General features: G+C 44.9%; 1 protein-coding gene across 2 annotated transcripts in view; it reads left to right on the forward strand.

Moving 5' to 3' along the window:
• Positions 1-1,581: 1,581 nt before the first annotated feature.
• Usp31 (ubiquitin specific peptidase 31) overlaps positions 1,582-27,836 on the forward strand; it is an 85,554-nt gene continuing 59,299 nt past the window's right edge. For both annotated transcript variants that reach the window (XM_004670205.2, XM_045130813.1), the window contains exon 1: positions 1,582-2,205. In XM_004670205.2, coding sequence (XP_004670262.2) covers positions 1,582-2,205 — 624 coding nt within the window. The remainder of the gene's footprint in view (positions 2,206-27,836) is intronic.

The following is a 27,836-nucleotide window of genomic DNA, read 5'->3' on the forward strand; positions in this document are numbered from 1 at the left end:
CCACACTGAGCCTGAATTCTTACATAGGAACAACTGACTGCAGGTGAGTGACAGTCAGCCTTTTAGAAGGATGTTAGTTCACAGCTTGTCACCGTCCCCCTCCCCGTTCCTTATATTTTGAGAGCCAAAACACTTATAATAATAGGTCAGTAGATAATTCTGCCATGACTTATTTGTTCCCCGTAATAGTTGTGGGTCTGTGTCTCTTGGCTTAGAGGTCAAGACCTTTGATTTAGAGGTCAAATTTAGGCCTTTGAGTCAAGCTTCGGTTTCAATGAGCTAATCTTAAAGGCATTGAAAATTAAGGAAGATAGTCTGTGCTTGGAATAACCTATGAAATACAGAGGCTATCCTAAGAATCCACTAAGTGTAAACTGTAGGTGAGAGTCCCGGATCGTTCTCCCTCTACCTGGACATGCTAGGTCTGGGATTTTGGAACCACTCCCCTTATGATAACTGAGGATACCTCTGGGCTGAGAAGCGGGAATGCCACCTCCACTAGCTCCTATCTCAGCACCCAAAGCCCCTCCCTCGCCCCTTCTCTTCACATATCCCTGAAGGACTTCTCTCTGGTCGGTTTATCACTCTCTCTTTAGCTCTCCTGCTCCCTCATATGTTCTCGCTTGCCTGCCCTTTCTTGTTCTTTCTTTGCTCCATTTCTTTCTTACCCCTTACAATAAAGTCTTGAACTCAAGAAACGGGTTGTCTCGGTGTCTCTATTCTTAACCCAAAATCTGACATTAGTCGGGCAGGTGGAAATTTTTTGCAGTAATCCTCAGCGTCTAGCGCCGTACCTGGCACACAGCTGGTGTTCAGTATGAATGAATGAACTAACGAACGGATGATGGGCAAGCTCAGCGGGATTGTAAAGGTCAGTCTTTGCCGGACTCTGAAACCTCTGGGAATCCTATTTTACCGAGCCCCCAACGTGCGTTCTGGAAGAAAAGCCCGCCATTCAGAATGTGCCAGGGTCTGTGACCGCGTTTGGGGGACACGCAGGCATCAGAAAGTCTTGTCCAGAGCCAGACACGGCCGCGATCCCCTGCTCGTGCAGAGTCTGGTAGGAGCAGCAGCCTGACTTCGGTAGGTTCCCTACAACTCTTGGCCGACTGATCAGCAAATGCTGAGATCCACCCCTTGGCAAACCCAGCTTTTTTTTTTTTTTTTTTTGGTGGTGGTGGTGGGGGAACCATGCCCATACTAGACATGGTTACTCTGAGCTTCACGCTGGTGAATCGCTGCCAGAGCCGGGAGTCCTTGCGTCGGCCTGGAGAGGCGGCGCCTTGCCCTCAGTCAACATGGCGGCCGGCGCGGCTTCAGCCAGGATGGGCGGTGTCGCCCGCGGGTCACGTGAGTTGCCCAGCTGGGCGGACCGCGCGCGCGCCTGCCCGCCCCGGCCCGCCGCTGGCTCGCTCGCTCGCTCGCTGCGGGCTGCTGGCTGGCTCGGCGGCGCTCTGAGGCGTGTGGGGCGTGAAGCCCCCCGGGCCCGGTGAAGCGCGGCGCGGCGGGATGCGGCGGCGGCCGTGGCGGGGCCGCGGGTCGGGCGGGCAGGCGCGGTGATGAGCGTCGCTGGCCGCCGCCATGTCCAAGGTAACGGCGCCCGGGCCGGGGCCGCCGGTGGCGGCGGCGGGCGGGAAGGAGAAGCGCTCCTTCAGCAAGCGGCTGTTCCGGAGCGGCCGCGCGGGCGGCGGCGGCGGCGGTGCCGGGGGTCCCGGGCCGGCCGCGCCGTCCTCGGCTCGCTCGGTGGGCAGCTTCATGAGCCGCGTCCTCAAGACGCTGTCCACGCTCTCGCACCTCAGCTCCGAGGGCGCCGCCCCGGACCGCGGCGGCCTCCGCAGCTGCTTCCCGCCGGGGCCGGCCGCCGCGCCCACGCCGCCCCCGTGCCCGCCGCCGCCCGCCTCGCCCGCGCCGCCCGCCTGCGCCGCCGAGCCCGTGCCCGGCGTGGCGGGGCTCCGCAACCACGGCAACACGTGCTTCATGAACGCCACGCTGCAGTGCCTCAGCAACACCGAGCTCTTCGCCGAGTACCTGGCGCTGGGCCAGTACCGGGCCGGGCGACCCGAGCCCTCGCCTGACCCCGATCCCGAGCAGCCCGCGGGCCGCGGCGGTGCGCAGGGCCAGGGCGAGGTCACCGAGCAGCTGGCGCACCTGGTGCGCGCCCTCTGGACCCTGGAGTACACCCCGCAGCACAGCCGCGACTTCAAGGTGAGCCCGCGCGCGCGTCCCCTCCGGGCCGGCTCCGTGGCGGCTCACCCGGGTCCGGGAAGAGGCAGCTCGCTGCTAAAGGAGATGCGTCCATTCAGCCTTTCGTTCCGCCTGCGTAGGTTTGACAGCCCAGCACACATGCGCCGAGGCCCGTGATTGGCACCGGGCAGCGATGTTACTGTGAGCAGGAGCCTGCTTCTGTGGGACTTGCATGGGTGGGAGAGTGTGAGTTGGGTTCGAATCCCGCCTCGTCCACTAGCAATCAATTTATGCAGCCTCCTCATGCCACAGTTTCTTTATCTGGTACCTATTTCGTATCAAACGAGTTGGCTTTTTTTTTTTTTGCTGAACACCGAAATTATCCATTTTGGCACTTTGATACAGTTCACACTGCTAGGTAAACTGCTTCAAGGGAGTCTAGCACAATAAATGCATGGCGCTTTTTAATTTTTTTTTTTTTTGGAGGTAAGGTCTCACTCTAGCCTAGGCTGACCTGGAATTCACTGTGGTCTCAGTGTGGCCTTGAGTTCACAGCAGTCCTCCTACCTCCCAAGTGCTGGGATTAAGGGTGTGAGCTACCACACCCGGCCTTACATTTTTATTCAGTTAGTATAGATAATAGTTTCTGGTAGACGAAGTTGGCCCTTGGACCCTGGTTTGCCAGCTGCTGGTGCCACAGCCATTGTAGTGAGAGGGTGTGATTGGAGGTTTGGGCTGGGCCCACATGGTATATGTCCATTTAGGCTGAAATTGGGCCCTTATTCCAAGCAGAAGTGGGAGATGAATGGACCTTGTATAAGGGATACTTTGAGATGGGACATGGGTATCATGTTAAATGGAGTGAAGACTGGGCTGGAGAGATGGTTCAGTGATTAAAGGCTCTATCTTGCAAAGCCTGTCTGCCTGGGTTTGATTCTTCAGTAACCATGTTAAAGCCAGATACACAAAGTGGTGTATGCATATGGGTTTGCAGTAGCAAGTGGCCCTGACACACCCATTCTCTTTCACATTTTGCTTGCAAATAAAAAATATTTTTAAGAAATGGAAGTCACAGTGAGAAAATTAGTTCTATTCTCTTTCTATTCTGATTCTATCAGAAGCACAGTTTGATGTTTAGCCTTTTTTTTTGGTTTTTCAAGGTAGGGTCTCGCACTAGCCCAGGCTGACCTGGGATTCACTGTATAGTCTCAGAGTGGCCTTGAACTCATAGTGATCCTCCTACCTCTACCTCCCAAGTGCTGGTATTGCCACCATGTCCAGCTTTAGCCTGTTTTTAACACCTCTGGCTCACTCGCACATTTTACTGCCGCTCATTTTATTTTTTGCGACAGGTCTCACCATGTTGGCTTCTAAATTGCAATCCTCCTGACTCAGTCTCCTGAGCACTGGTTATTAACGCCCTCCTCTCCTTTAAACAAAAAAGAAAACATGCATCAAGTTGAGAGACTTTGGTTGGCAGCAGTAGCCAAGTTTAATAAGGCTATGCTTTTATTGGATTTGTTTTCTATTTATGGCAAGTGGTACTGGTTTTCCATTGGTGCGATCAAGTTTCTATCTGAAATACATTTATTTAAGCAATGATTGGGCTGCAGGATTAACAGTGATGTGGCCAAGGCATCTGTGTGGTCTGTGCTGTCCTGTTCTGCTGAGGAGCAGCTGCCTGCCATGGCTCCCCCTCCCCAACCTTTTCACCACTGTTTCTTACATTTTATTTATGTTGCTCAAAAAAGTGGCTGTTTTGATTTTTAAAATTTAAATGGAAATACTTGACTGAGGTAAAGACGAAAAAAAACAAACAAAGCAAGATACATGTTGGAAATTTGAAAATATGAAAGAATGGCAACCAGCTGGCCTCTGTAGGATTTCTCCCCTTCCCCATCCCTGCTTATGGATGCCTGTGAAGAGCCACAGCAGTTGGAATTTTCTTTTTTAAAAAATATTTTTATTTTTATTTATTTATTTGACAGAGAAAGAGGGAGGAAGAGGAGGAAGAAGAGAGGGAGAGAGAGAGGGAGGGAGGGAGAGTGGGCATACCAGGGCCTCCAGCCACTGCAAATGAACTCCAGACTCATGTGTCCCCTTGTGCATCTGGCTTATGTGGGATCTGGAGAATCAAACCTGGATCCTTAGGCTTCACAGGCAGGTGCCTTAACTGTTAAGCCATCCCTCCAGCCCCCAATTTTCAAGGTGGGAGCCCAGGGTTTAAGTTTGGTTTTCTGCTCCTTGTCCAAATGTGAATGTCAGTTTCCATAGCTTCTTAGTATGTGAGTTCCATTTGCTTTTATGAGCTGATGTTCACTTCTGTATCTATTAAGCTGTGAGCTAGCTGAAGAGGGTTAATCATTCCAGATTTGCAGGGACTGATTGATAGACATACTTTGGTAAAGTTGAACACATTCTTAGAGGTCATTTCCATTGTTTTTTTTATGAGGTTGTATTCATTTTTTCATCCATTAAGCTAGGAACAGAAATAGGTCAGTACTTCTAGAAGGACAGAGGCTTCATAGGCACACTTTGGCAAGGCTGAGCACATTCTTTGAGGCCTAGTTTTGAAACAGTGTAATCTTTTGAACCTTGAGTAGATTTCACTCTGTTCATTCATCTACCTCCCATTTACTGAAGGTTTACCCAATCAGTTAGGAATGCATTCAGCAGCAGAAAGAAAATCCTGTGAGGGAGGGTGCCTTCAGCAGTAGAAATGTGGAATAGGCTCACACTCTAGTGTGAAGGTAGGTGGTTCTGTGGTGGTCCACAGACGTGCTGGGCCCCATGCCTCTGTCTACTGGTACTGAGCCATTTACTGGCTTTTGTTCTCATGTTTGTCACCTCATGGTTGCCTGATGATGGCAGCTCCAACACACTGCATTCCACATAGGATGGCAGGAAGTCATTAGAAAAATAAAATTCTCTCAGCAGGTTTCTGCTGACATCTCATTGACCATAAACATGTCAGCTGGCTGCCACAGAGGCTGACAGGTGATGTTTTGGTTTCCTGCCTAAGACAGGAGATAAGTAGAGGAGGGGTAGGCCTCTAGGCAGCCCACCCACTTGCTTCACCTACTGTGTGCCAGGCACTTTGATTTGAGGCAGTCACTGTGCCTGCTGTTGCAAGGGTGGAGTCTAGTAGGACTTGGTAAGTTCCCTGAGAGTGTCTCTTGTACTTTAACTGCCACATAATTCAATAATTAGTGGAGCTGGGGTGTGGCCTCTGAGCCTGCATTTCTAACAAGCTCCTAGGTGCTGCTGCTGGTTCAAGGAACAGACGAAAAAGGATCACAGCAAAGGTGACTTTTTAGCAGTGTTCTAAAGAATGAGCACAAGGGCTGAAGAGATGGTTCAGTGGTTAAGGCTCTTGGTCTACAAAGCCTAAATGACCCCATGTAAAGCCAGAAGCCCAAAGTGGCATATGCATCTGGAATTCATTTGTACTAGCTAGAGGCCCTGGCTCACCCATTCTCTTTCTCTCTCTCTCTGCTTGCAAATAAGTACATAAACAATTTTTTTTTTTTTAATGGATCTACATTTTCCTGGCTGGGAATCAAGAGTGGTGTGAAAGTTCATGTGCTGTTTGTAAACAGTGGGACATTTAGTGTCTGGGTATGCTATGGATAGCCATGGTGGTGTAGACCACCTGGGAGGAGTGTGATGTGAAGAGACTGTGAAGGGCTTTGTGGCTGATTTGGACTTTGTCTTCTCAAAGTTGAGAACCCAGAGCTGATTTTTAAGTAGTAAAATGATAGGTTTTTTTTTTCCTCTTCAGTTTCTTTTACCCAGTTAGGTTAAGCCTGAACGCACTGTGGAGGATTGCACCCCACCCATTGCATTTTTCCTTAGTGTTGTGGCTAAATTTGCTGAGTATTGTTTTGAGCATGAAGGAAACTAAAGATGCTAGGCTTACCTTGCCCTTGCTCATTTGTGTGGATGCTTGGTTCCCATACTTTTCACATGCAGATAGCTTGCATTGAGTCTCAGAATCCTGCTCACTTCTGGGCTTTACACAGCTACAACTTGACTGGAGTTGGCAGAAGAGATAAGCAATTTGCCATCTTGAGTCTGTTCAAGTGTGCTTTTAAATTGCTAAAACTAAGTTATTAATGTTCTTCTGTGTGTGTGTTTTTAATTAGAATTCTTTCTTTGTAACCACAGTGATTTGAGCTTCAGCAGCTTGCCAGGTAAACTTTGCAGTTTTGGATGGGCTAGGTGGTGGTTGAAGTTGGCCCATTTCCTAGAAAGATGTGGATTAACTGGGCCAGTCTTGATAGGCTTCAAGAAACATACATACATATGTATGAATATGTATATGCATAGAGTTGCAATCTATATCATTTCCTCATTTTACAGCTATCTCCTGCTCTATGAGCACTGGTTCTCAACCAGGACACTCTTGCCTCTTATCTGTATGTACCACCCACCTCTTCTCTTGGGACATTGTCTTGTATCTGGAGACATACTTGATTGTTACTGCTCCTGGCACCTATGCAGGAATCCCCCACTGTTGAACCCTAAATGTCAGTAGTGCAAAGGTTGAGAAAATTGGAGGACTTCTTGCACCTCCTGGGCACATTCCCTTACCTTGTAACTCTGTCCTCTCTGTGTTTGTGCGTGTGTTTGCAGCAGCGCTGGGGTAACACTTGGGCTTGAGCCTTGTGTTTCACTGTGTTCTGAGGGGAGTCAGCTTATTGCTTTCATGTTACGAGGAACATGGATGCTACGGGCCTTACACATGCTCTTTGATTTCTGGTACTTCATGCTCTTCTGCAACAAGTAAAGAAAAGATGGACAGTCCTCTTTCAAGCAAGAAATGTATCAGAATATCAAAGCAGCAGTTTTGAAACCATGCTCCCAGAGAGCAACTTGGGTGGAGTGATGTACTGACAAAGCAACTAGGACGCTCCTTCCAAGTTTGCACTAAGAAAACAAGAGAACTTGCTCCTCGTTTCCCACTTGAATTTCAGTGCTTCATGGTAGTGTTTGTTTATTAGTGAGAGAGAAGACTCTGGGCACAAAAGAACAAGTGAGTATGAAACTCAGCCTGATCATCACTTACAGTTATTGATCTGCGCAGGGAGAGCACTGATGTAGGCTGTAGTCCTGTGATACGCGTTTCCCCCACTTGTAATGAAGTTCTCTAGTATATTGATATTTTGTCCCTCACAAACTACTCTGACTACAGTGTCCCTCCCGCCCTCAATGAATTGTGAAATGTAGGAAACAAAATGAAATTGCATAAGTCACATTTAGCTTTGTGACAAACTCTTAAGAGCAGAAGTTCCCATGTGTCACATGCTGTCACTTGAATTTTAGTTCCAAATCTTTGGAAGGGTAAAGGGGTCATGGGATCATGCAGTTTTGAACTTGTAAGAAGTGAGTAGCCCCAACTTTGGATGAGGGGCCCATGGCTCACTACTGACGGAAGCTGAGGCAGAAGATTCAGATTCCCACTCACGTCTTCCCTTTGTGCACCCTGCTCTTCTGTGTGCATACCACGGCCTAGGTCTCTTAGGCCTTATCAGCACAACTGCTGACGTGACAGGTGTCACTGTAGCACTGGAACAGCCTGTGGACATGCTCAGACAAATAACATTTTTTCCCTCTGAGATTGTGGTGCTGAGTTGCAGTGAAAATAGGTCATCTGTACCTAGCTTCATATGTGTGCCATGGCTCAGATACTTTTGGAAATCTTCCTTCAAAACCAGCCCTTTCAGAGTGTCTAAGTGCATGAGCTGACATATGTAGCTTTTGTAAGCTTAGGAAGGGAATCAGAATTATAAGACGTCTTTGAAGAGGGCTCCTTGGGAGGCAGAAATGCACAGGACAATTATACCACTTCATGTTTGTTGATGTTCTAGTTCATCTTGTGTGGTTGTAATGATGCCACAGACCTGGTAGCTTACAAAGAAGAGGTTTATTTTTTACAGTTCTAGAAGCTGGGAACCCCCAGGCTGAGAGACCCACATCTGGCAAGGGCCTACATACTTCATCACTCCATGGCAGAAGATAGAAGGAGGAGAGTGAGAGCACTTGTCTTAGAGGGGATAGAGAAGGAGGGGTGAGCTCATAACTTACTGTGTTTTTCAGGAACCCATGGGTGTGATACTGTCATTCATCCATTCTTGAGGACAAAGCCCTCAAAACCTAATTATCTCTTATGGGTCTCAGCACTTAAACTGGGAGTAAATTTCCTGAGCAGGAGCTTTGGGGACATGTTCAAAAAATCTTCCTTAAAAGCTGACTTACACAACTTCTACTGCTCAATCATTGTTTGTAAAGGTACTAGTTTAGGGTCAAGGTTGGGAATAGAGGATTTAAAATGAAGATTCTAGGTCAAACTTCTTGCCCTTAGAAAATATAAGGAAGCTGCTGGGCATGGTGGCACACACCTTTAATTTCAGCACATGGGACTTGGGAGGCAGAGGTAGGAGGGTTACTGAATTCGAGGCCAGCCTGGGGGACTACATTTCAGGTCAGCCTAGGCTAGAGTGAGCCTCCCTGCCCCCCAAAAAAGACAAAACAAATATCTATAGATATGTGTGTGCGTGCGTGCGTGTGTGTATACACACACACATGTGCTTTTATTTTCTTTTTTGAGGTAGGATTTCACTGTAGCCCAGGCTGACCTGGAATTCATTATGCATTCTTTGGATGGCCTCAAACTCCTGGCGATCCTCCTACCTCTGCCTCCTGAGTGCTGGGATTAAAGGCATGCACCACCCTGTCTGGCTATATATGTACTATTTTAAATTGATGGGAAGTTCAGAGAAGGGCAGCTGTGAGCTGAAGTGTTCAGTAGGAGATTCACTCACATTACTCATTATCAGCAGTTAAGCTTCTACAAACTGTAGTTCTTAGCTTGCACTCCTAACACTCCATGATAATTATTGTGTATGTAGCATAGTAGGTGGCAGTAGGGAGCAAAATGAATGTAAAAGGCTCTGTTCTTTTTTTTAATTGACAACTTCCATAATTGTAAACAATATCCCATGGTAATTCCCTCCTTTCCCCTATTTCCTCCTTTGAAACTTCACTCTCCATCATATTCCCTCCCCCCTCAATTAGTCTCTTTCTCTCTCTCTTTAAAATTTTTATTTATTTGTTAAGAGTCAGAGAGAGAGAGAAAGAAAGAGCAAGAATGGGCATGCCAGGGCTTTCAGCCACTGCAAACGAACTCCAAATACATGTGCTCCCTTGTGCATCTGGCCAATGCGGGTCCTGGGGAATTAAACCTGGGTCCTTTGGTTTTGCAGGCAAGCGCCTTAACGGCTAAGCCATCCTCCAGCCCTTTATTCTTCTTCTTCTTCTTTTTATTTTTTTTTGGCTTTTCAATTCTTTTTTTATTAAGAGCTTCCATGATTATAAAAATATCCCATGGTAATGCCTTCCCTCCCCCACTTTCCTCTTTGAAACTCCATTCTCCATCATATCCCCTCCCCCTCTCAATCAGTCTCTCTTTTATTTTGAAGTAATTACCTTTTCCTCCTATTATGATGGTCTTGTGTAGGTAGTGTCAGGCACTGTGAGGTCATGGATATCCAGGCCGTTTTGTGTCTGGAGGAGCACTTTGTAAGGAGTCCTACCTTTCCTTTGGCTCTTCCATTCTTTCTGCCACCTCCTCTGCAATGGACCCTGAGCCTTGTAAGGTATGATAGAGATGTTTCAGTGCTGAACACTCCTCTGTCAGTTCTTCTCAGCATCATGGTGCTTTCTGAGTCATCCCAAGGTCACTGCCATCTGAAAAGAGAAGGTTCTCTAACCAGAAATGAGAGTAGCATTAATATATGGGTATGAACATTCAGAGAAGTGCTGGGCAGTTTGGTGAGCATGGTATATACATTTAGCCAGACAGCAGCAGACGTTTCACCTCTAGGGCTCATGACTGCTCCTGTTGTAGGTATTCAGTTTCAGGGATGTATTCCATCCCATGGAGTGGGCCTCCAGTCAAATGACAGGGCAGTTGGTTTCCCCATAACAGACATGCCACTATTGCACCTGTTGGCTCATTTAGTCTGGCTGGCCAAATTTAAGGCTTGCAGTGTCTATTGTTGAATATCTTTACTGGTGATTTCTCTCTCTCCCATTGAACTGCATGCAGCATGGCTTTTTCCAGCTTTCTGTCAAGACTCTGTTCTTGGAAAGACCTAGGGGGACATTTAAAAGTCTGACAGGTCTTGTTCATAACTTAGGAAAGTGTGGGAGACAGCGCCTGATAGGAATGGAATAGGCTGCACTGGACCTTGTAGGCTAACATTAGGACTGAGGTTTTATTCTACAAGCAAAGGCTGGCTGCTGCTGGGTTTAAACAGTGTTCTGGCATGATTAGTGTTCAAATGTGAAATGGCTATTCTGGGTGCTGAGTAGTGAACAGAGGAAGCAGGGAGACCAGTGAGGAGGCTTTTGTGATGAACCTGCTGAAAGTGGTAGAGGGAGGAGAAAGAGAAGGGTATGGATTTGAGATCTAGAGGGTGGATTCTGCAGGATTTGCCAGTGGCTTTCTTTGGGGGAAGAAACTGAGGTAGTGAAAGTGTCAGAATATCCCCTGCCTCAGCTTAGGGGTCATTGCCACTGTGTCCTTGCAGAGAAGCAGTTTTGGGAGGTAAAATGTGTTAATAAGTAGGACACTCAGATGTCTGGGTTGATTCTAGATGAGGATGCCTAGAGTGTGGGAGCTTCATACTGGGTGGGGGTGAACATTTGGGAGCCATTACCCATTTTAGCACCATCATTCTACAGATGGTACAGAAAACCCTGAGATGTGAATGAGTGGGATTTGAGGATGACTAGGGCTTGGTTGCTGGAGTGAATCTCAGGGTTGGTGTTCTCAGCCATAGCATCGTTACTGGATGTGTGGCACAGGCTGCCTTTCCAGGAACCGTCCTGGTACTTCTCTCTTCCCATCTCAGTCATAACAACCAGCATGTCTGCAGATAATAGTGAGTGCCCCCTGGGAGCCAGAATTGCTCTTGGTTCATAGTCACTGCTTTGCAAAGTAGAGGAAACAAGTATGGATGGCTGGGGAGAGGTGAGTGGGCAATTATGGGTGGCTTTGGAAGTCTGTCTCCAGGTTGATCCTTGAAGTAGCAGTCATTGATACAGTTGTAGTTTCCAAGTTGTGTAGAGACTGATTTGATGGGAATTTTTAACAATGGGCTTGATGGTGAGCACAAACAAATCAGATGGAAGAGGAGTAAACAGGATGGACCATGGCAGGTGTAGAGTGAAGAAAAAGAGGAGGAAAAAGTGAATCCAAGCGACGCATTGCTGGACATTGTGGCATGAAGACTTGAAGGGATGGAGAGGTCAAGGGAGCTCCGCGGTCTCAGGACTGTACAATGGAGAAATAATGGGGATTATCTGCTGGAAAGAGCAGTTGGAAGGGGAAGATAGTGTGTGGAGTACAGGCTGGTGAGTGAGTTATCCATTGAATTCAAATATGTGAGGATGGGGTCAGGGGTAGACAAATGTAAATGCAATCTGAATTAGGACTGGCTGTGTAGACCTGGGCTCAAGCATCACTGCAGTCAGAACTGTACTTCATGCACTGAAAGGTTAGAGACCCACAGCCAGAGAATGGTGGTTCTGGTAAGTGTATGACCAGGAGGCTCCTGGGAGTCCTTGTGTCTGAGTACAGCATTTTCTCTAGAATTTTAGACAGATGTTAGGGTTGTCTTTTCCTCTTAGTTATTTTTAATTTTTTTGTTTATTATTTATTTATTTATTTGAGAGTGACAAAGAGGCAGATAGAGAGAGACAGAGAATTGGTGTGCCAGGGCCTCCAGCCACTGGAAATGAACTCCCCCTTGTGCATCTGGCTAACATGGGTCCTGGGGACTTGAGCCTTGAACCGGGGTCTTTAGGCCTCACAGGCAAGTGCTTAACCGCTAAGCCATCTCTCCAGCCCCTGTTAGTTATTTTTAAAAGAATAATCACTCAAAGGCTTGGAACATTGAGAGTGAATATGATGATAATGATTGAGAGGGCAGGGCCAGACCCAGGCTCAGGAAGAACTTCCCTCCTTCCCTCCCTCCTTCCCTTCCTCCCTCCCTCCTTCTCTCCCTCCTTCTCTCTTCTCTCTCTCTTTCTTTTGCTTCTTTGGAACTGGCCACATTTGTGAAATTGAGGAAATCTGGATTTTATAAACATGATAAATTCTGTGTCAGGCATATTTGAAATCTCATTGTCCCTGGTAATGGTCCCTGTAGGGTAGAATTTTAGCTACTTCTATTGTATTGCTGAATATTCTTTGGGATATAAACCCCAAATCTGATGTTTTAAAAGGATGACTTTCCAGAGGTGGAGGTGGTGCTGCCTACCTGTGATCTCAGCACTCAGAAGGTAGAGACAGGAGGATTGCAAGTTTGAGGTCAGCCTGGAGCTATGTAGCAAGATCATTTCTCAAAACAAGTACCCCCTTCTCAAACAAAATAAAATCTTCAAAAGCAAAGTCTTTCCACCCAACAACTCAGATCAGCACTAAATCTTATTCTTATTTGACCTGTTCAGTGTGATAGTAAAGTCTGTGCTCTAAGTCTTCACAATACCCTGCCCTGAATGCCATCAATTTATGTGTTTGCTGCTGCTGATCTTCCTCCTCCTCCCTTCCCCCTTTCCCCTTTCTCCTCTCCCCACCCCCATTCTCCTTCTCCTCCTCCCCCTGTGCTGGGGAGCCAGACAGCCTGCTTTCTAGTCCTACTGTACCACTTATGTTGGGACCTTGGACACTTACCTCTCTGCACTTCTTCATCTGCAAAGTGGACATAAGAGCCTGTCCACTTCATAAGTCTGTTTTGGAAATAAGGGGAAAAGACTTTGACAGAGGAACTGGCACACTGTCAATGCTCAATGAGTGTTAACTGATGTGACTTTTTATTTTTTTGGTTTTTCAAGGTAGGATCTCACCTGTAGTTCAGGCTGAACTGGAATTCGCCATGTAATCTCAGGGTGGCCTCAAACTCATGGTGATCCTCCTACCTCTGCCTCCCAAGTGCTGGGATTAAAGGTGTGCACACCACCACACCCGGCTTGATGTTCTTTTGTCATCAGAAGGGTTCTTTAGAGTTGGAAGGTATGTTCCTGAATTTCTGTGTTCTGTGTCATCAGTTCTGTTGGTTCCGAATGGTGTGTGTTTATTTTTCTTTTTCATGCTATCCTCTCTCTCTCTCTCTCTCTTTCCCTCTCCTCCTCCCTCCCTCCCTCCCTTTCTCTCCCCCTCCCTCCCTCTCTCTCCCCCTCCCTCCCTCCCTCCCTCCCTCCCTCCCTCCCTTGTCAAGAAAAAGAGAATGAGCATGGGCACGCCAGGATCTCTTGCAACTGCAAATGAATTCTTTTTTTGTTTTTGGATCCCATTTTTTTTTTTTTACGTTTTATGATTTGGTTTTTCCCCTTTTTTAAAAAATTAGTTTTCTATTCTGCAAATACAGGCAGTTTGGTACCATTATTAGGCTCATCCGTGACCTACCCCCTCCCCATTGGCCCCTCCTTGTTGAGGTAATGGGTTGTGCTTTGTGGAATTAGCTCACAGTTATTGGTACGATAAATGTCTCTGTATATCATGACCCAAAATGTGACTCTGACATTCTTTCCACCCCCTCTTCCGCAAAATTTCCCTGAGCTATGTTGGGTTCATTTTTGGTCTGCTTCAGTGATGAGGTGTTGGGGACCTCTGGGGCTCTGGCTCTCTGATTTGGTAGGCATTGATTTTTCTCTGTGTTGGTCTCCTTCCCCCTTGTGCTGGTATCCAGTTCATCAGGAAAACAGCACCCTTGCTTGTTTCGCCAATTTTCCTTAGTATCCTCTGGGCCCCTTTTGAGGTATGATGGGGTGGCTCTCTCCTTAGGATCTGCATCTATCTGAAAAACAGAAGCAGATTCTCCAATGGAGAGTAAGTTAGCACCAGGACAAATGAGATAGCCCTTACTTTTTATATAGAGAGTTTAATAAGTGTAGGCCCTCTTGTAGCCCATGATTGATGGTAGCTTGATATTGGAGAGTGGTCTTATGTTTGGATATGGTTCTGACTTGTTTCCCAGCTCCAGCTATGGGTCTTGTACCACTGAGGGGATCAGTTAGCCGAATCAAGAGCAGTTGGTTCCCCACCATGGCTGTGTGCCACTATTGCACTTGTGTGGGTATCACACTAGTTATTTGCTGCTAAGTAGGTTGGACCATGAGTTGCTTGGACAGATATTGGTCGTTTCCCCCAGTCGCCCACGTAGCACCTTCTGGTACTAGACATGCTGACTGTCTGGGGACTGACTCTCTCCTGGCTTCCAGCCATGCCGTTCCATTTTACGTGTCAGCTGCATATGGTGTCTTCAGCAATAGGGTCTTATCATTAACCTTTGGTGGGTCATCAAGTACTCTGACAGAAATCTGTTATTCTTTTAGAAAATCTTGTAGATTTCTCTGATCAAAAGCTCATTGTGGGTGATAGCCCCATGCTGATACTGGGAATTACAGGTCAGTGTCCCCTAAGAAAATGAGGAAAAAAGGTAACTAATATATAGGAATTAGAGGAGAGAGAGAGGGAGAGGGAGAGGGAGAGGGAGAGGGAGAGAGGGAAGATGTAGAGGATTAAGGTTAGACTTGATCCTACCCTCTCCAGTGTCTTGTGGTTCAGGTGTTTCCTGTAAGGGCCTGGTGAAGGTTCAGCCATTTGGTCTGCCTTTTAGGAAGTAGAATTTTATGGTACTATTGCTGTTTGGGTCTAGATTAGTGTTTCCCACCCCTTCGATGCCCTCCCCTCCCTCCCCATCCCTCCTATTGTCTAGTCCATGAGATGCTTGCTGGGTGTGTAAGGTATCTTGGGTAGATTCAGGTTAGCTGCTGTAGATGAGTGAGACTATGTGGCGATTTTTTTTTTTTCTGGGATTGGGTAAGTTTACTGAGAATGATCTGTTCCAGGCTCACCCATTTTTCCTCAAATTTCTTTGTGTCATTTTTTTCTTACTGCTGTATAGAATTCCATTGTGTAGATATACCACATCTTAGCTATGCAAATGAATTCTTGATGCTTTGCCACTCTGCATCTGGCTTTATGTGGGTACTGGGGAATTGAACCCAGGCCATCAGGCTTTGCAAGCAAGTGCCTTTAACTGCTGAGCCATCTCTCCAGCCCCATGCTATTCTTTAATAGGTTTCTAAGCTCAGGATATTTTGCCAAGTTTCAAGAAAAGACAGTCCTGTGTGAATTTTAATGTTAAACAATATATGTTAATTTGGGACAGATAACCCTGTATGATTGAATGCCTGCCTGCCACTAATAAAATCAATAGTCTTTAATATAACATACATAATGGTACACTGAGAAAGCCTGAATTGACTGAGGAAGAAATGGAGTTATTAAAGAACTTCCTGTTCCCCCCAGACAATAACAGAATTGGATTTATTTATTCATACATTCATCCTTGAATCAAGCAATCCCTCTGCTGGATGAATTGTTTAAAATAATTCACTCCCGGAGGCAAGAGGATTCAGGTTCCTGAAACCATGGTTTTTCTTGCCTAGTTTTTTGCATGAGTGATTATGTCATTTAGTACTGAACTCCTTACCTGGTTTGTGGGATGTACACACTGGTGGGTAATGTGAACTGAGAGGGCCACAGCCACGGACAACTTGGGGACCAGTCTCTGCTTGCAGCAGGAGTGCTGGTGGTGGCTAGTTCTGTTGTGGATTTGGATCAGACCTCACCTGAGGAGAGGAGAGGTTAGAAGTCCTCATTGATGGACAATGAAATCATGTTGAGTAAGTTCTGTGCAGTTTCTGTCACTGTATGGTAAGCGGTTCTGAGTGAGGTGAGGCGTCTCATGCCCATCATAGATCAGCGTGGACTCAGTTCCTTTCTTTTCCTTGCCTCATGCTCCTTATTTGACTTTCAAGCATTGATGGAACATATACTCGGAGCAGAGTTGACAGCATGTGACAGAGTTATGGGTGCGTAAGAATGAAGGAGGAGGAGATGGAAAGACCATTGGAGGTTCCTGAAACAGGGTGACACTCTTCACAATTGGAAACCAACATGGAAATGGCTTGGGGGTAGTAGTAAGTTCAGTTTTGGATATATCATACAGTATTTGAAGGCTGTATTTATTGGGTACTGCTTTTTAAGGTGCCTTTGCAAGGTGACTCAGGTACCAAGGAGCTGATGTGGTCCAAGCACGGGGACATCTTTAATAGATGGATTAACATGGATGCTACCCTTCGTTGTTTTACTTCTTCCTTTGTATGCTCAAAGTTTGTACTCTGACCCTGCCACTTTCTTTTGATAGTGGGCGGTAGGATGGATTTTTCCTGTCCCATTTATACCTTTGTCACAGTGATGGACTACTAAATGGAACAGTGTTCTCTGTTTGTGTAGTTCCCCACAGCTGTTTCCTATAGCAAAAACTCTGGAAAACAATGACTTCATAGTTTCCACACACAGAAAAATACAAACCCTTTTATATATAGTAGTAGAATAGAAAGCATTCAAAATTGGGTGATTTAAAGTTCTGTCCTGTGTTACTTCCTTCAGAAATGTTCTTGTTTGCTGTACTAATTATTTGTTCATTGGCCCTTCTTCAAATGACCTTTTTTGTTTAACAAACGTTTTTGCAGCAAGCACATGGTCTTATCTTCTTCATTGGACTGTGATTGTTTGCTGTCTGTAGAAGCCATTGTCTGTGCCCTGGTAGTTCCTAGAGGAACTGGGCAGTCACTGACCATCTGCTGCTGCTTCCCGCTGGTCAGGCTTGGATGGCTGCAAACAGTGTTTCCATAAACAAACAGTTCACACTTAGAAGATTCCCTGGGGTTGCTCTAAAAGGAACTTTGAAGCTTTATCACCAGATCAGATCAGTACAGTTTTTGACTTTAACTCTTAGCATTCTTCTAATCTTTAAGACAGAATCATTTTTTTTTTTTTTTTTTTGGTTTTTTGAGGTAGGGTCTCACTCTGGTCCAGGCTGACCTGGAATTAACTCTGTCATCTCAAGGTGGCCTTGAACTCATGGCAATCCTCCTACCTCTGCCTCCCCAGTGCTGGGATTAAAGGCATGCGCCACCACGCCCAGCTTGTTTTTTTTTTTTTTTTTGAATCAATACTCATGAGAATATTATTTTGTGTGTGCAGAGACACATTAATTACAAAGTGGTTGCATATGCAATTCTTTTTTCCCCTAAGGTAGGGTCTAACTGTAGCCCAGGCTGACCTAGAACTCACTTTGTAGTCCCAGGCTGTCCTGGAACTCACAGTGGTCCTCTTACCTCTGCCTCCCCAGTGTTGGGGTCAAAGGTGTGCTCCACCATACCCAGACTAAAACTCCCCCCATACCCAGGTAGGGTTCTCACTGTAGCCTAGTCTAACCTGGAACTCACTTTGTGGTCCCAGGCTAGCCGTGAACTCATAGCGATCCTTCTACCTTTGCCTCCATGCCACCATGCCATCCCAGCTGCATAGCACTTTTAAATCTTCACGGCAGCCCTTGTTGTTACTCCACTGTTAAGTGTTGTATATTGGCATTCTGTGTTAGTAAGCAACAGAATAGGATTGCAGTCCACGTGGGTTTTGTGAGCTTTATGTGAAAATGTGTAAGGAAAGGGTTATTGGAGAATGGTGGCTGGTGATAATGCTGCCCCCAGATGACCAAAGCTCAGAAGAGAAAACAAGGTGATGGTATAGCTCCATGTGCCTGTATGGTCGGTAGGGTTCTTGGGCATCCAATGCCCTCCTTTCATTGTATCATTTGATGAGTGGCCTGCTCATTTCAGCCTTATAGACTTATAGTGACCATTCAGGCTTCCATATTTCATCTCTCCTAGTGTTATACTTGGTTCTAGTAGGCATAGTGATTTTATGTGTAAATATACTAGAACATATTGCACCTATTCCAGGTTACAGACTGCATGATGATTTTAAAAATCACAATAGCAATTGAATGAAATCCTGAATTTGCATTTGGATACAAAAAAGGAGTCATTCTGTGTTAGATGGGAAGGGCCCTAGGTGTGTTATTGGCATGGCTCGTAGGCTGGATATAGCTACCAAAAATGTGGGCAGTTTTCTTCTACTTCCAAGTGTCATGACTGGAAGGGGGAAAAGCACTGTTTGAGTGAGACCACACCTAAGATGTCTCTTTATGGATGCCCAGGGCATTGTGTGATTTGTTGCTGGGCAAAAGAGGGGCCTGGCCTGGGAGGGGTGTTTTCAGTAGGAATGGGGAGTTACTTGGAGGAACTCTCTGCACCTGATCCCAACTCCTCTAGTGCTCACCCCTGTTGCGACTCTGTCACACACTGTAGCCTTCCAGCTCTTCTCTCTGCATCTAAACTCTGCCACTTCCAGTGTCCAGGTTAGGCTTCTTAGATATTACTGGTAATTACATTTCTTGTCAGAAATTGCCATTGTCTTGCAATTTTGCCAGCTAGTCATCTTTATATTAACCCATTGCAGTAAGAAACCTCTGCACCTACTTATGGTCACACCAAGTAGCTCTGGTGTGGGGCTTCCTATAGTTTGACTTGTATTCCTGCAGCCAGAGCTGACATGTTTTCTGCCCTTGCTTCTTCTGTAGGATGATATTAAGTCTAGAGTTTAATGAGATTAAGGCTTGAGGGGTTTTCTCCCTTCTTGTTTGGGTAATGCTCCCTTGTGTTGGCAGTTTACAAACTTCCTCTAGACCCCTGTTCTGTCTGGCTGTGCCTCTTGTAATATCAGTAGTCACTAGAGAGATGATCCCTTGATCCATTAATTCATCAAAGGCCAAAAGAAATGATGACATCATAATTCTGACATTCATTCACTACTGCTGCTCTGTAGCACTTACACTTGCCTTATTCCCTCTTTAGTGTTTTTGGTTATTCTAAGGTAAATTTCGTGAAAGGTGAATAGCTCTATATTCCCTCTTTAAATTTCAGTTTTCAAAATAATTACTTGATTTCCCAATGTGGTTTTTGTAACCTTATGAACTCATGACCTTAAGCTGTTTTCACCCAGTTGTAATTATTAATCTTTTATTTTAATGCTTGTTTTGAGAAAAGTTCTCCCTGTGTTCATAGGCTCAAATGGTCCTCTTGTCTTAGTCTCCCAAGTACTGGGACCTGTGCCACCTCACTTGGCTACTGTTAACTGTTTTGATACTTAAATTTTGGGTAATTTTTGGCTAGTGGAACAGGTTGGTTTCCAAGTCCTTTCAACCTAATACGGGTGTAAGGAAGCTAGGATACTCCAGGCTTTTTTTTTTTTTTTAATTTTTTATTTTTTGAGATAGGGTCTCACTGTAGCTCAGGCTGACCTGGAAATCACTCTGTAGTCTTAGGGTGACCTTGAGCTCATGAACTCATGGCAATCCTCCGACCTCTGCTTCCTGAGTGCTGGGATTAAAGGCATGAGAGAATAAATGAATATGAATATGAATATGAATGGGTGCTTCAGGGCTTCCAACCACTGCAAATATACTCCAGATGCATGCACTACTCTGCGCATCTAGCTTTACATGGGTACTGGGGAGTTGAACCTGGGTTGTTAGGCTTTGCAGAAAAATGCCTTAACTGCTGAAACACCCTTTTCTGTAAGGAGCCCTACTGTTTTGGTGGCAAATGGTACTCTGAGACTACAAATCCGGGCATTAGGAGGATGCATGGTTTTAAATATAAGTCAGATTCTATTTCATAGTCTAGTTGTGGGTTTCAGTGGTTTTTAACTCTATTGGTTTTATTTACATGTCTTCTTTCTCCTATGTGGGAAATCCTGTTTGTCACAATGGTGTAGATTCTTACTTGCTTTATCCTACTGCCTACAGTTAAGTCTCCGAATACCAATCTCACTGATTTTGCCAACAAATGGGTATTTGAAAATGTTTTCAGATTATTTGGTATCTTTTTACTTTTTTAAACTTTCTGTTGACAACATACATAAACATTATGTATCCTGATCATAATCCCTTCCCACCACCTTGCTTAATCTCACCTTCACCTCTCCACTGAACTGCTGCTTTCCAGCTAGTCACTTTTGTTTTGATGTCATCTCCCCCTCACATTATGTAGGTCTTGTGTAAGTAGTGTTAGCCACTGTGAGGTCATGAATGCAATGGCCATTGTATGTCTGGAAGATAGTATTGTAAGTACTTCTCTTCCTTTGGCTCTTGCATTCTTTCCACCACTTCTTCTGCAATGGTTCCTGAGCCTTGGAGAATGTGATAGAGATGTCTCACTAGTGCTGAACACACCACTGTAATGTCTTAGCACTTCGATGAGTTTTGAGTCTCCCCAGTAGTCAGTCATTGCCATCTGAAAAGCAAAGTTTCTTTAACCGAAAGTGAGAGTATCACTCTGTCAGAATGGCTGTTATCAAGAAAACAAATGACAATAAATGCTGGAAAGGATGAGATAAAGATGAACTCTTTGACACTGTTGGTGGGAATGTAATCTGGTCCAGCCATTGTGGGAATCAATGTGGAGGTTCCTGAGACAGCTAAAAATAGATATACCATATGACCCAGCCATACCACTCCTAGGCACATATTTTAAGGACTCTTCTCACTACCTTATAGATACTTGTAAATCCATGTTTATTGCCGCTTTGTTCACAATAGCTAGGAAGTGGAATAAGCCTACATGTCCCTCAACTGCTGAGTGGAAAATCAAAATGTGTTACATTTATACACTGGAGTTCTATTCAGTGGTAAAGAAAAATGAAATTATGGAATTTGCAGGGAAATGGATGGACCTGGAAAGGATTATATTTAGTGAGGTAACCCAGGCCCAGAAAACCAAATGCCACATGTTCTCTCTCCTGTGTGGATCCTAGCTACAAATGTTTGGACTTGCATGTGAGTTGGAATAAAACCCAATAGTAGATGCCAGTAAGCTAGAAAGGGGCTATAAGGGAGGGTGGAGATGGGAGAACTTAAGGGGATGGTATTGTATATATGTAAGTAGAGGAACAGATTACTGGAGGTAGAAAGGCCTAAGTGAGATCAGGGGAAGAGATTGAATAAAGGAAAAAATGGGGGGAGGGTTAATCAAAATCTAAGAGGGCATGAATAAGTCAGTCATATGGAAACCTACTCTTTTGGACAGTGGCATACCCAGAAGCCATAGATAGTTACTAGAAAACTCTCAATGCCAGGAAAGGGATACCTTCCAGTGAGTTGTTGGCCAGGGAGGTACCTGATGTTCCCCCCACCCCAAATATTACAGGTCATTGCCGAGCTCTTGGTTTCCCACCAGGAATAGATGGTCAGACCCTGTTGCTGAAGATTCCATGCTTGGGCTCAAGGTCACTGAGGAATCAAACTGGAGCTGAGCTGAAAACCTCTTCCATGTAGACCAGCTGACAGAAAGCTGAAAAAGCTATCCTGCCTGCAGCTCTGAGAGAGAGAGAGGGGGGGGAGGGAGAGAGAGAGAGAGAGAAAGAGGGAGAGAGGGGAGAGGGAGGGAGAGAGAGAGGGGGAGAGAGAGAAGGGGAGAGAGAGAGAGAGAGGTGTGTGTGTGTGTGTCATCAGAGGAGATAAATGACAGTGGACACTTCAAGCCTTAAATTTGGCCAGCCAGACCAAATGACCCAATGGGTGCAATAGTGGCATGTCTGTTATGGGGGAAAGCAATCTCTCTCTAATTGGACTGGAGGCTCCATGGGGGAATACATGCCAGATACTGAAAACATACAACAGAGGTAGTCATGAGCCCTAGCGGTGTAACATCTGCTGGCGTCTGGCTAAATGCAATTATTATGCTCACCAAGCTGCCTGGTAAGCACTTCACTTTAATGTCCATATCCATATATTAATGCTACTCTTTTGGTTAGAGAAGCTTCTGTTTTCAGATGGTGATGATGTCTGGGATGACTCAGAAGTCACCATAGTGCAGAGAAGAAGTGACAGAGGAGTGCTCAGCACTGAAATATCTCTATCACACCTTCCAAGGCTCAGGGTCCATTGCAGAAGTAGTGATGGAAAGAATAAGAGCCCAGAGAAGGGTAGGACTCCTTACAACGTGCTCCCCCCAGACACAAAATGGCCTGGATATCCATGACCTCACAGTGCCTGACACTACCTACACAAGACCATCATAAAAGGAGGAAAAGATCATGACATCAAAATAAAAGAGAGACTGATGGAGAAGGGGAGGGGATGTGATGGAGAGTGGAGTTGTGAAGAGGAAAGTGGGGGGTAGGTGGGAGGAAATTATCATGGTTTATTGTCTACAATCATGGAAGTTGTCAATAATAAAAAATTAAAGAAAGTGAGAGTAGCATTAATATATGTGCATAAACATAAATATTTAGAAGGCAATTTGATAGGTATAATACATCCTTTTGCCAAACAGCAGTGGTAGCTTCCCACCCCAGGGCCATGAACCTTCCTAGCCATAAGCTTTGATTAGGTTTTCAGAACCAGTCATGAATTCCCTCCTGTGGAGCTAGCTTCAAATTCAGAGAGCAGTTGGTTTCTCCCATTACAGACATGCCCCCATTATACCATTTGGCACATTTTGCCTGGCTGACTAGCTGTGTAGCTTGTAGGGTCCACTTCTGGTTAAGAACATTGGTGACTTTTCTTCCCCAAAAGCTTACATAGCTCTTTCCTACATATGACAGCTAGTCAGCATGGGGTCTTCCTAACAGGACTGTAGAATTGTGTTTTAAAGTCACCTAAAGTAATTCCAGTGTGGTTCTACAATCAACTGGTTATAGAGTTAAGCCATTTAGGCTTGTTTTATTTATGTTTATTTACTTATTTATTTACTTACTTACAAGTAGAGAGAGAGAATGAGCATGAGCATGGGCCCACCAGGGCCTCCAGCCACTGCAAACAAACTCCAAATGTATAGGCCATTCTGTGCTTCTGGCTTTATGTTTATACTGGGGAATTGAACCTGGGTAATTATGTTCTGCAGACAAGCACATTAACTGTTGATCCATCTTCCCAGCCCTGGTTTGTTTTTTGTTTGTTCTTGTGCTTTTGCTTTTGAAAGATTGCTATTTAAAATTTAACTTTATTGCATAATCATGTGAAAAGTAGAATAGATGGCCTCAAGTTAACCCTGTGTGATCTGCTCAACAGTTTTGCTTGGTCTCTGATCCTTACCCTGTTTTTTCTTACTGAGTTTCATGTTTCATTCTTTCCTTATTGAAATATAAGTGTGTGTGAGGGGGGGTGTATGTTTGTGAGTGAGTGAGTGTATGTATTCTTTTTTTTTTTTTTTTTGGTTTTTCTAGGTAGGGTCTCACTTTAGCCCAGACTGACCTGGATTTCACTGTGTAATCTCAAGCTGGTCTTGAACTCACAGTGATCCTCCTACCTCTGCCTTCTAAGTGCTGGGATTAAAGGTGTGAGTCACCACACCCGGCTCTGTATTCATTCTTGTTCTTTCATTTGGGTAATGGTAGCACACACTGTTTTCCTTCATTTTTCTAACACACGAATGCTTACTACATGCCCTGTACAGTGGGTTATTTTCTTTATTACTTACAGTATATCTGTTTATAGATTATGAAAAGGCATTTCTGTACAGACTTTTAATTCCATTATTCTCTTTCAGTCCTGTAGGAAGTAGTTCTGTCTATTGTGTGCATGCTTATTGGCGTGTGAATGATCAGGAGACTGACATCTCTTTCTGCTGTACTTTCAGCAGTGTTGGGACAGAGAAAGGCTGGGAACCATAGGGCAAGGACATTCAGTCCTTGTTTCGAGACCTTACTAGATTTGCTCTCAGTAGTTACAAATGTAGATTAAGTTCAACTGTTCTTTAGTCTTACCCTAAGAGTCCTCATTTCACAGTGTAGTCACAACTTGGTGGTTAGCCTTTATTTCATGGATGTTATGATAGTAAACTTGAGCAATGGAAGAAAAGATAAACTCCCTTAAAAGCAATCACTCATGGAAAATATCTACAAGTAAATGATTTTGGAATTTTAGTATTAATGGAAATAAAGGAAAGAAGAGAGTGGCTTCATTTTCCTAGGGGCAGAAAGAGGGAGAGTAGCCACTCTTTCCTGCAACAGGAAGGGTTGGTTACCCTTCTTCCATTGTGATGTCCAGGAAACTGGTGAGGGTTTTGCAGCTGTGACTCCTTCCTGGATTCTTTTTTTTTTTTTTTTTTTTTTTGAGGTAGGGTCTCGCTCTAGCCCAGGCTGACCTGGAATTCACTATGTATTCTCAGGGTGGCTTTGAAATCATGGTAATCTTCCTACCTCAGGCTCCAGGAGTGCTGGAACTAAAGGTGTACAACACCACGCCCAGTCCTTCCTGGATCTTTGAAGCTGTCAGCACCAGCAGACTCTGTTGAGATGAGGGCAGGGGTGGTCAGGGTTGGGGCTACTTCTTTCCTTTGGGAATCTGTGAACCCCCATATATCTGACTGTCTGGAATTCTGGTGTGCTGCATGCAGTCTTGACCAGGTCATGGAGCCTCTGTGTCCTTAGTTTTTCTTTCATCACCATGTAACAGCACTACTAGCCTTCTAGACTGTGATATTTAACAACCATTTGCTGCTTTACACTGGGAAATGTTTTAGTAGGAAAACCCAGCTATGTAACAGCAAGTCAGACATAGGATAGGGACCTTGGTAGGACAAAGGCAGGGATCCTACAAAGGACTGAAGAAAAGTATGCTTCACCTCAAAAATCTCCTTAGGCTGGACTCAACCATGATTGTGTGTGGGTTTACCGTACCTCCATGTACATGCCTGGGCTGTCAGCTCTAGAGCCTCAGACTGTGTCTTAAGGGATGATGTCTTCATTTCTAGTCTATACCTGTGAGGATACTTATCAGTGATACGTCCTTCTTGTGCCACTGTGTTGTTGTATGCTCTTTCAAGGAACAGCATCTCACTCATCTGGCCTTTGTATGTCTTTCACATAAGCTGCTTTTCAGGCACTTAGTTGAAAGCCAATTGTCCTTAAGGTTTTTAACTTTTTTGAAAAAAAGTTTTGAAGCCTTTAAAATATTTTTACTTATTTGTAAGAAGAGAGAGGCGGAAAGAGAGAGAGAGAGGGAGGGAGAGGGAGAGAGAGAGAGAGAGAGAGAGAGAGAGAGAGAAAAGAAGAGGAGGAGGAGGAAGAGAGAAGGAGGGAAGGAGGAGGGGGAGAAGGAGACAAGGAATGAAGGAATATGGGCTCACCAGGGCCTCTAGTCATTGCAAGTGAACTCCAGATGCATATGCCTCTGTGCATCTGTCTTTACATGGATTTTGGAGAATTGAATCCAGGTTGCTATGCTTTACAAGCAAATGTCTTAACCTCTGAGCCATCTCTCTAACCCTTTTTATTGACAATTTTTATATATGTACATAATGTATTTTGATTATAATTCCCTCATTTTTTTTGTCCCCTACCTCTTACATTGAACCATTTCTTCTTTCCTACTAGTCCTAGTCCCTCTTCTGTTGTGATGCCTCTCTTCCACTCCATCATCCATGATGACATGTCGGTGGGTCCAGTATTGTGCAAGTAATGACAGCTGTTATGAGTCCATGAAAGCAACACTCACATGGTGTCTGGAAGACAGTGTTTCAAAGAACTCCTTCCCATCCTTTGCCTCTTACATTCTTTCTACCACCTCTTCTGCAGTGTTCCTGAGCCATGGTGCTTGTGATAGAAAGATCTCATTTAATGCTGAGCATTTTAACTGTCACTTCTCAGCACATTGAATTTTGATCTCCCCAGTAGTCAGTGCCATCTTCAAAAAGATGCTTCTCTGAGCAAAAGTGAGAGCAGCACTAATCTATGGGTGTAAATGTAAGTATTTAGAGGGCAATTTGATGGGGCCAACATGTCCATTTATCCAAAAAACAATAGCAGCTTCCCCCCAGGGCTTATAACCTTCTAAGCCACAGGCTTTTAACTAGTTTTCTAGCACCAGCATGAATTCCCTCCTGAGGAGTGGACCTCAAAACCAATCTGAGAGCAGTTGGTTACCCCCATAACAGTCATACTACTGTTGCATCTGTAGGCACATCTTACTAGGTTGGCCAGTGGGGTAGCTCACAGGGTCCACTGCTGGTTAGGACTATTGATGACTTTTCCTCACCCTGCATAGCACTTTCCAGCCCGCTGCTGGTTAGGACTGTTGATGACTTTTCCTCAGCACCCTGCATAGCTTCCAGTCCACTGCTGGTTAGGACTGCTGATGACTTTTCCTCAGCACCCTGCATAGCACTTTCCAGTCCACTGCTGGTTAGGACTGTTGATGACTTTCCCCTAGCATCCTGCATAGCACTTTCCAGGGAGCAGGCTTTTAGCTCAGTGCCAGCTTGATGTTTCAGTCCTGCCATGAACAGATGCATATGGTGTCTTCAGTAATAGTGTATTACCATCTAGAACTCTGGTGGAGAACCAAAAGCACTGGCAATAGCCCTGTATTGTTTTGGGGGCCTCATGGGCTTCTCTGACCAACATCTTACTGGTACTCAGATTTTTCTTGTGACAACCTGTGGCTTCTGGTCATAACTTTTTTTTTTAATAGCTGGATCACAGTGTGTACACTTTTCTAAGTCATACTTACGGCTTTCCTTGATTTGGGTCTTCCATATAAGCAGCAGCTAGCTGTTGAGCCCCTCTTCTGCAATATGGAATGTTCTTAGGGGCTCGTTGGATTAGCTGGTATCAAGTTAAGTGACGGGCTCTAGATTGCCACTTGCATTCTTTCTCTGCTTGGTGATACTCCCTCTCACTGCTTTGCACAGTGTCCTTCATGTCAAGTGTTCTCTTGTTTTAGCCTGCCTCTAGGAGCCCATTTTAATCTGCTTCTAGGTAAGTCGAGAAGTAGAATATGCTGGAAATCAATGGAAGCAGAGTCTAAATTGAGAAGTTTAAGTGTTTTTTCTTTTTTGAAGGTAACAGTTTTCTTTTAAACTCTTAAATAAAGGATGATATACAGCTAGACAAATTGTGCTAAAGTGATCATTCGTTATCAAGGGTGAAAATAGAAAGTCTTCAGTACTCTAGAAGCCTCTCCCCTTTCCTCTATAGCTTCATCCCCAAAGACCATTTCTCCTGGTGTAGAGCACAAAGATCAGTTTGAGCTTTAATATGAAGTAGATAGTAAACATATATTCTGTTAAAAAGCAGTTTTATTGAGATGCAATGTGCATATTAGGCTATTCATTTATTTAAGGTATACAGTTCAAGCAGTTTTGAATGTTCACAGGACTGTGCAATTACCCCAGTTAGTTTTAGAACACTTTCATTGTTCCTTTAAAGACACCCTTACTCATTGGCAGTCACTATTTCCTAGCCTTCTGGCCATGGGTAGCACTAACCTGCTCTGTCTCCAGACATTAATAGTCTGAAGGTTGCATGTAAACCACCTTCTAGCATGTGGCCTTTGCTTTTGGCTTCCTTCACTTTGCCTGCTGCCTGTAAGGTTCATCATGTTGGCACATGTATCATACTTCATTCCTTTTACAGCAAAAAAATTTCTACCATGCACATACTCCATCTTTTTTTTTTTTTTTTTTTTTTGTGACAGTATATGTGACTGAAGCCAGACTGGAACTCACTAGCTATCTCAGGCTGGCTTGGAACTTGTAATCTTCCTACCTCAGCCTCCCAAATGCTGGGATTATAGGTGTGTACCTGTATTCCATATTGTGCTTATCTGTTGAAAGACCTTTGGGTTGTTTCCATTTGGGACTGTTATGAACAGTGTGCTGTAAAT

The sequence above is a fragment of the Jaculus jaculus genome, chromosome 12 (genome assembly GCF_020740685.1).
Source record: "Jaculus jaculus isolate mJacJac1 chromosome 12, mJacJac1.mat.Y.cur, whole genome shotgun sequence".
NCBI lineage: Eukaryota > Metazoa > Chordata > Mammalia > Rodentia > Dipodidae > Jaculus > Jaculus jaculus.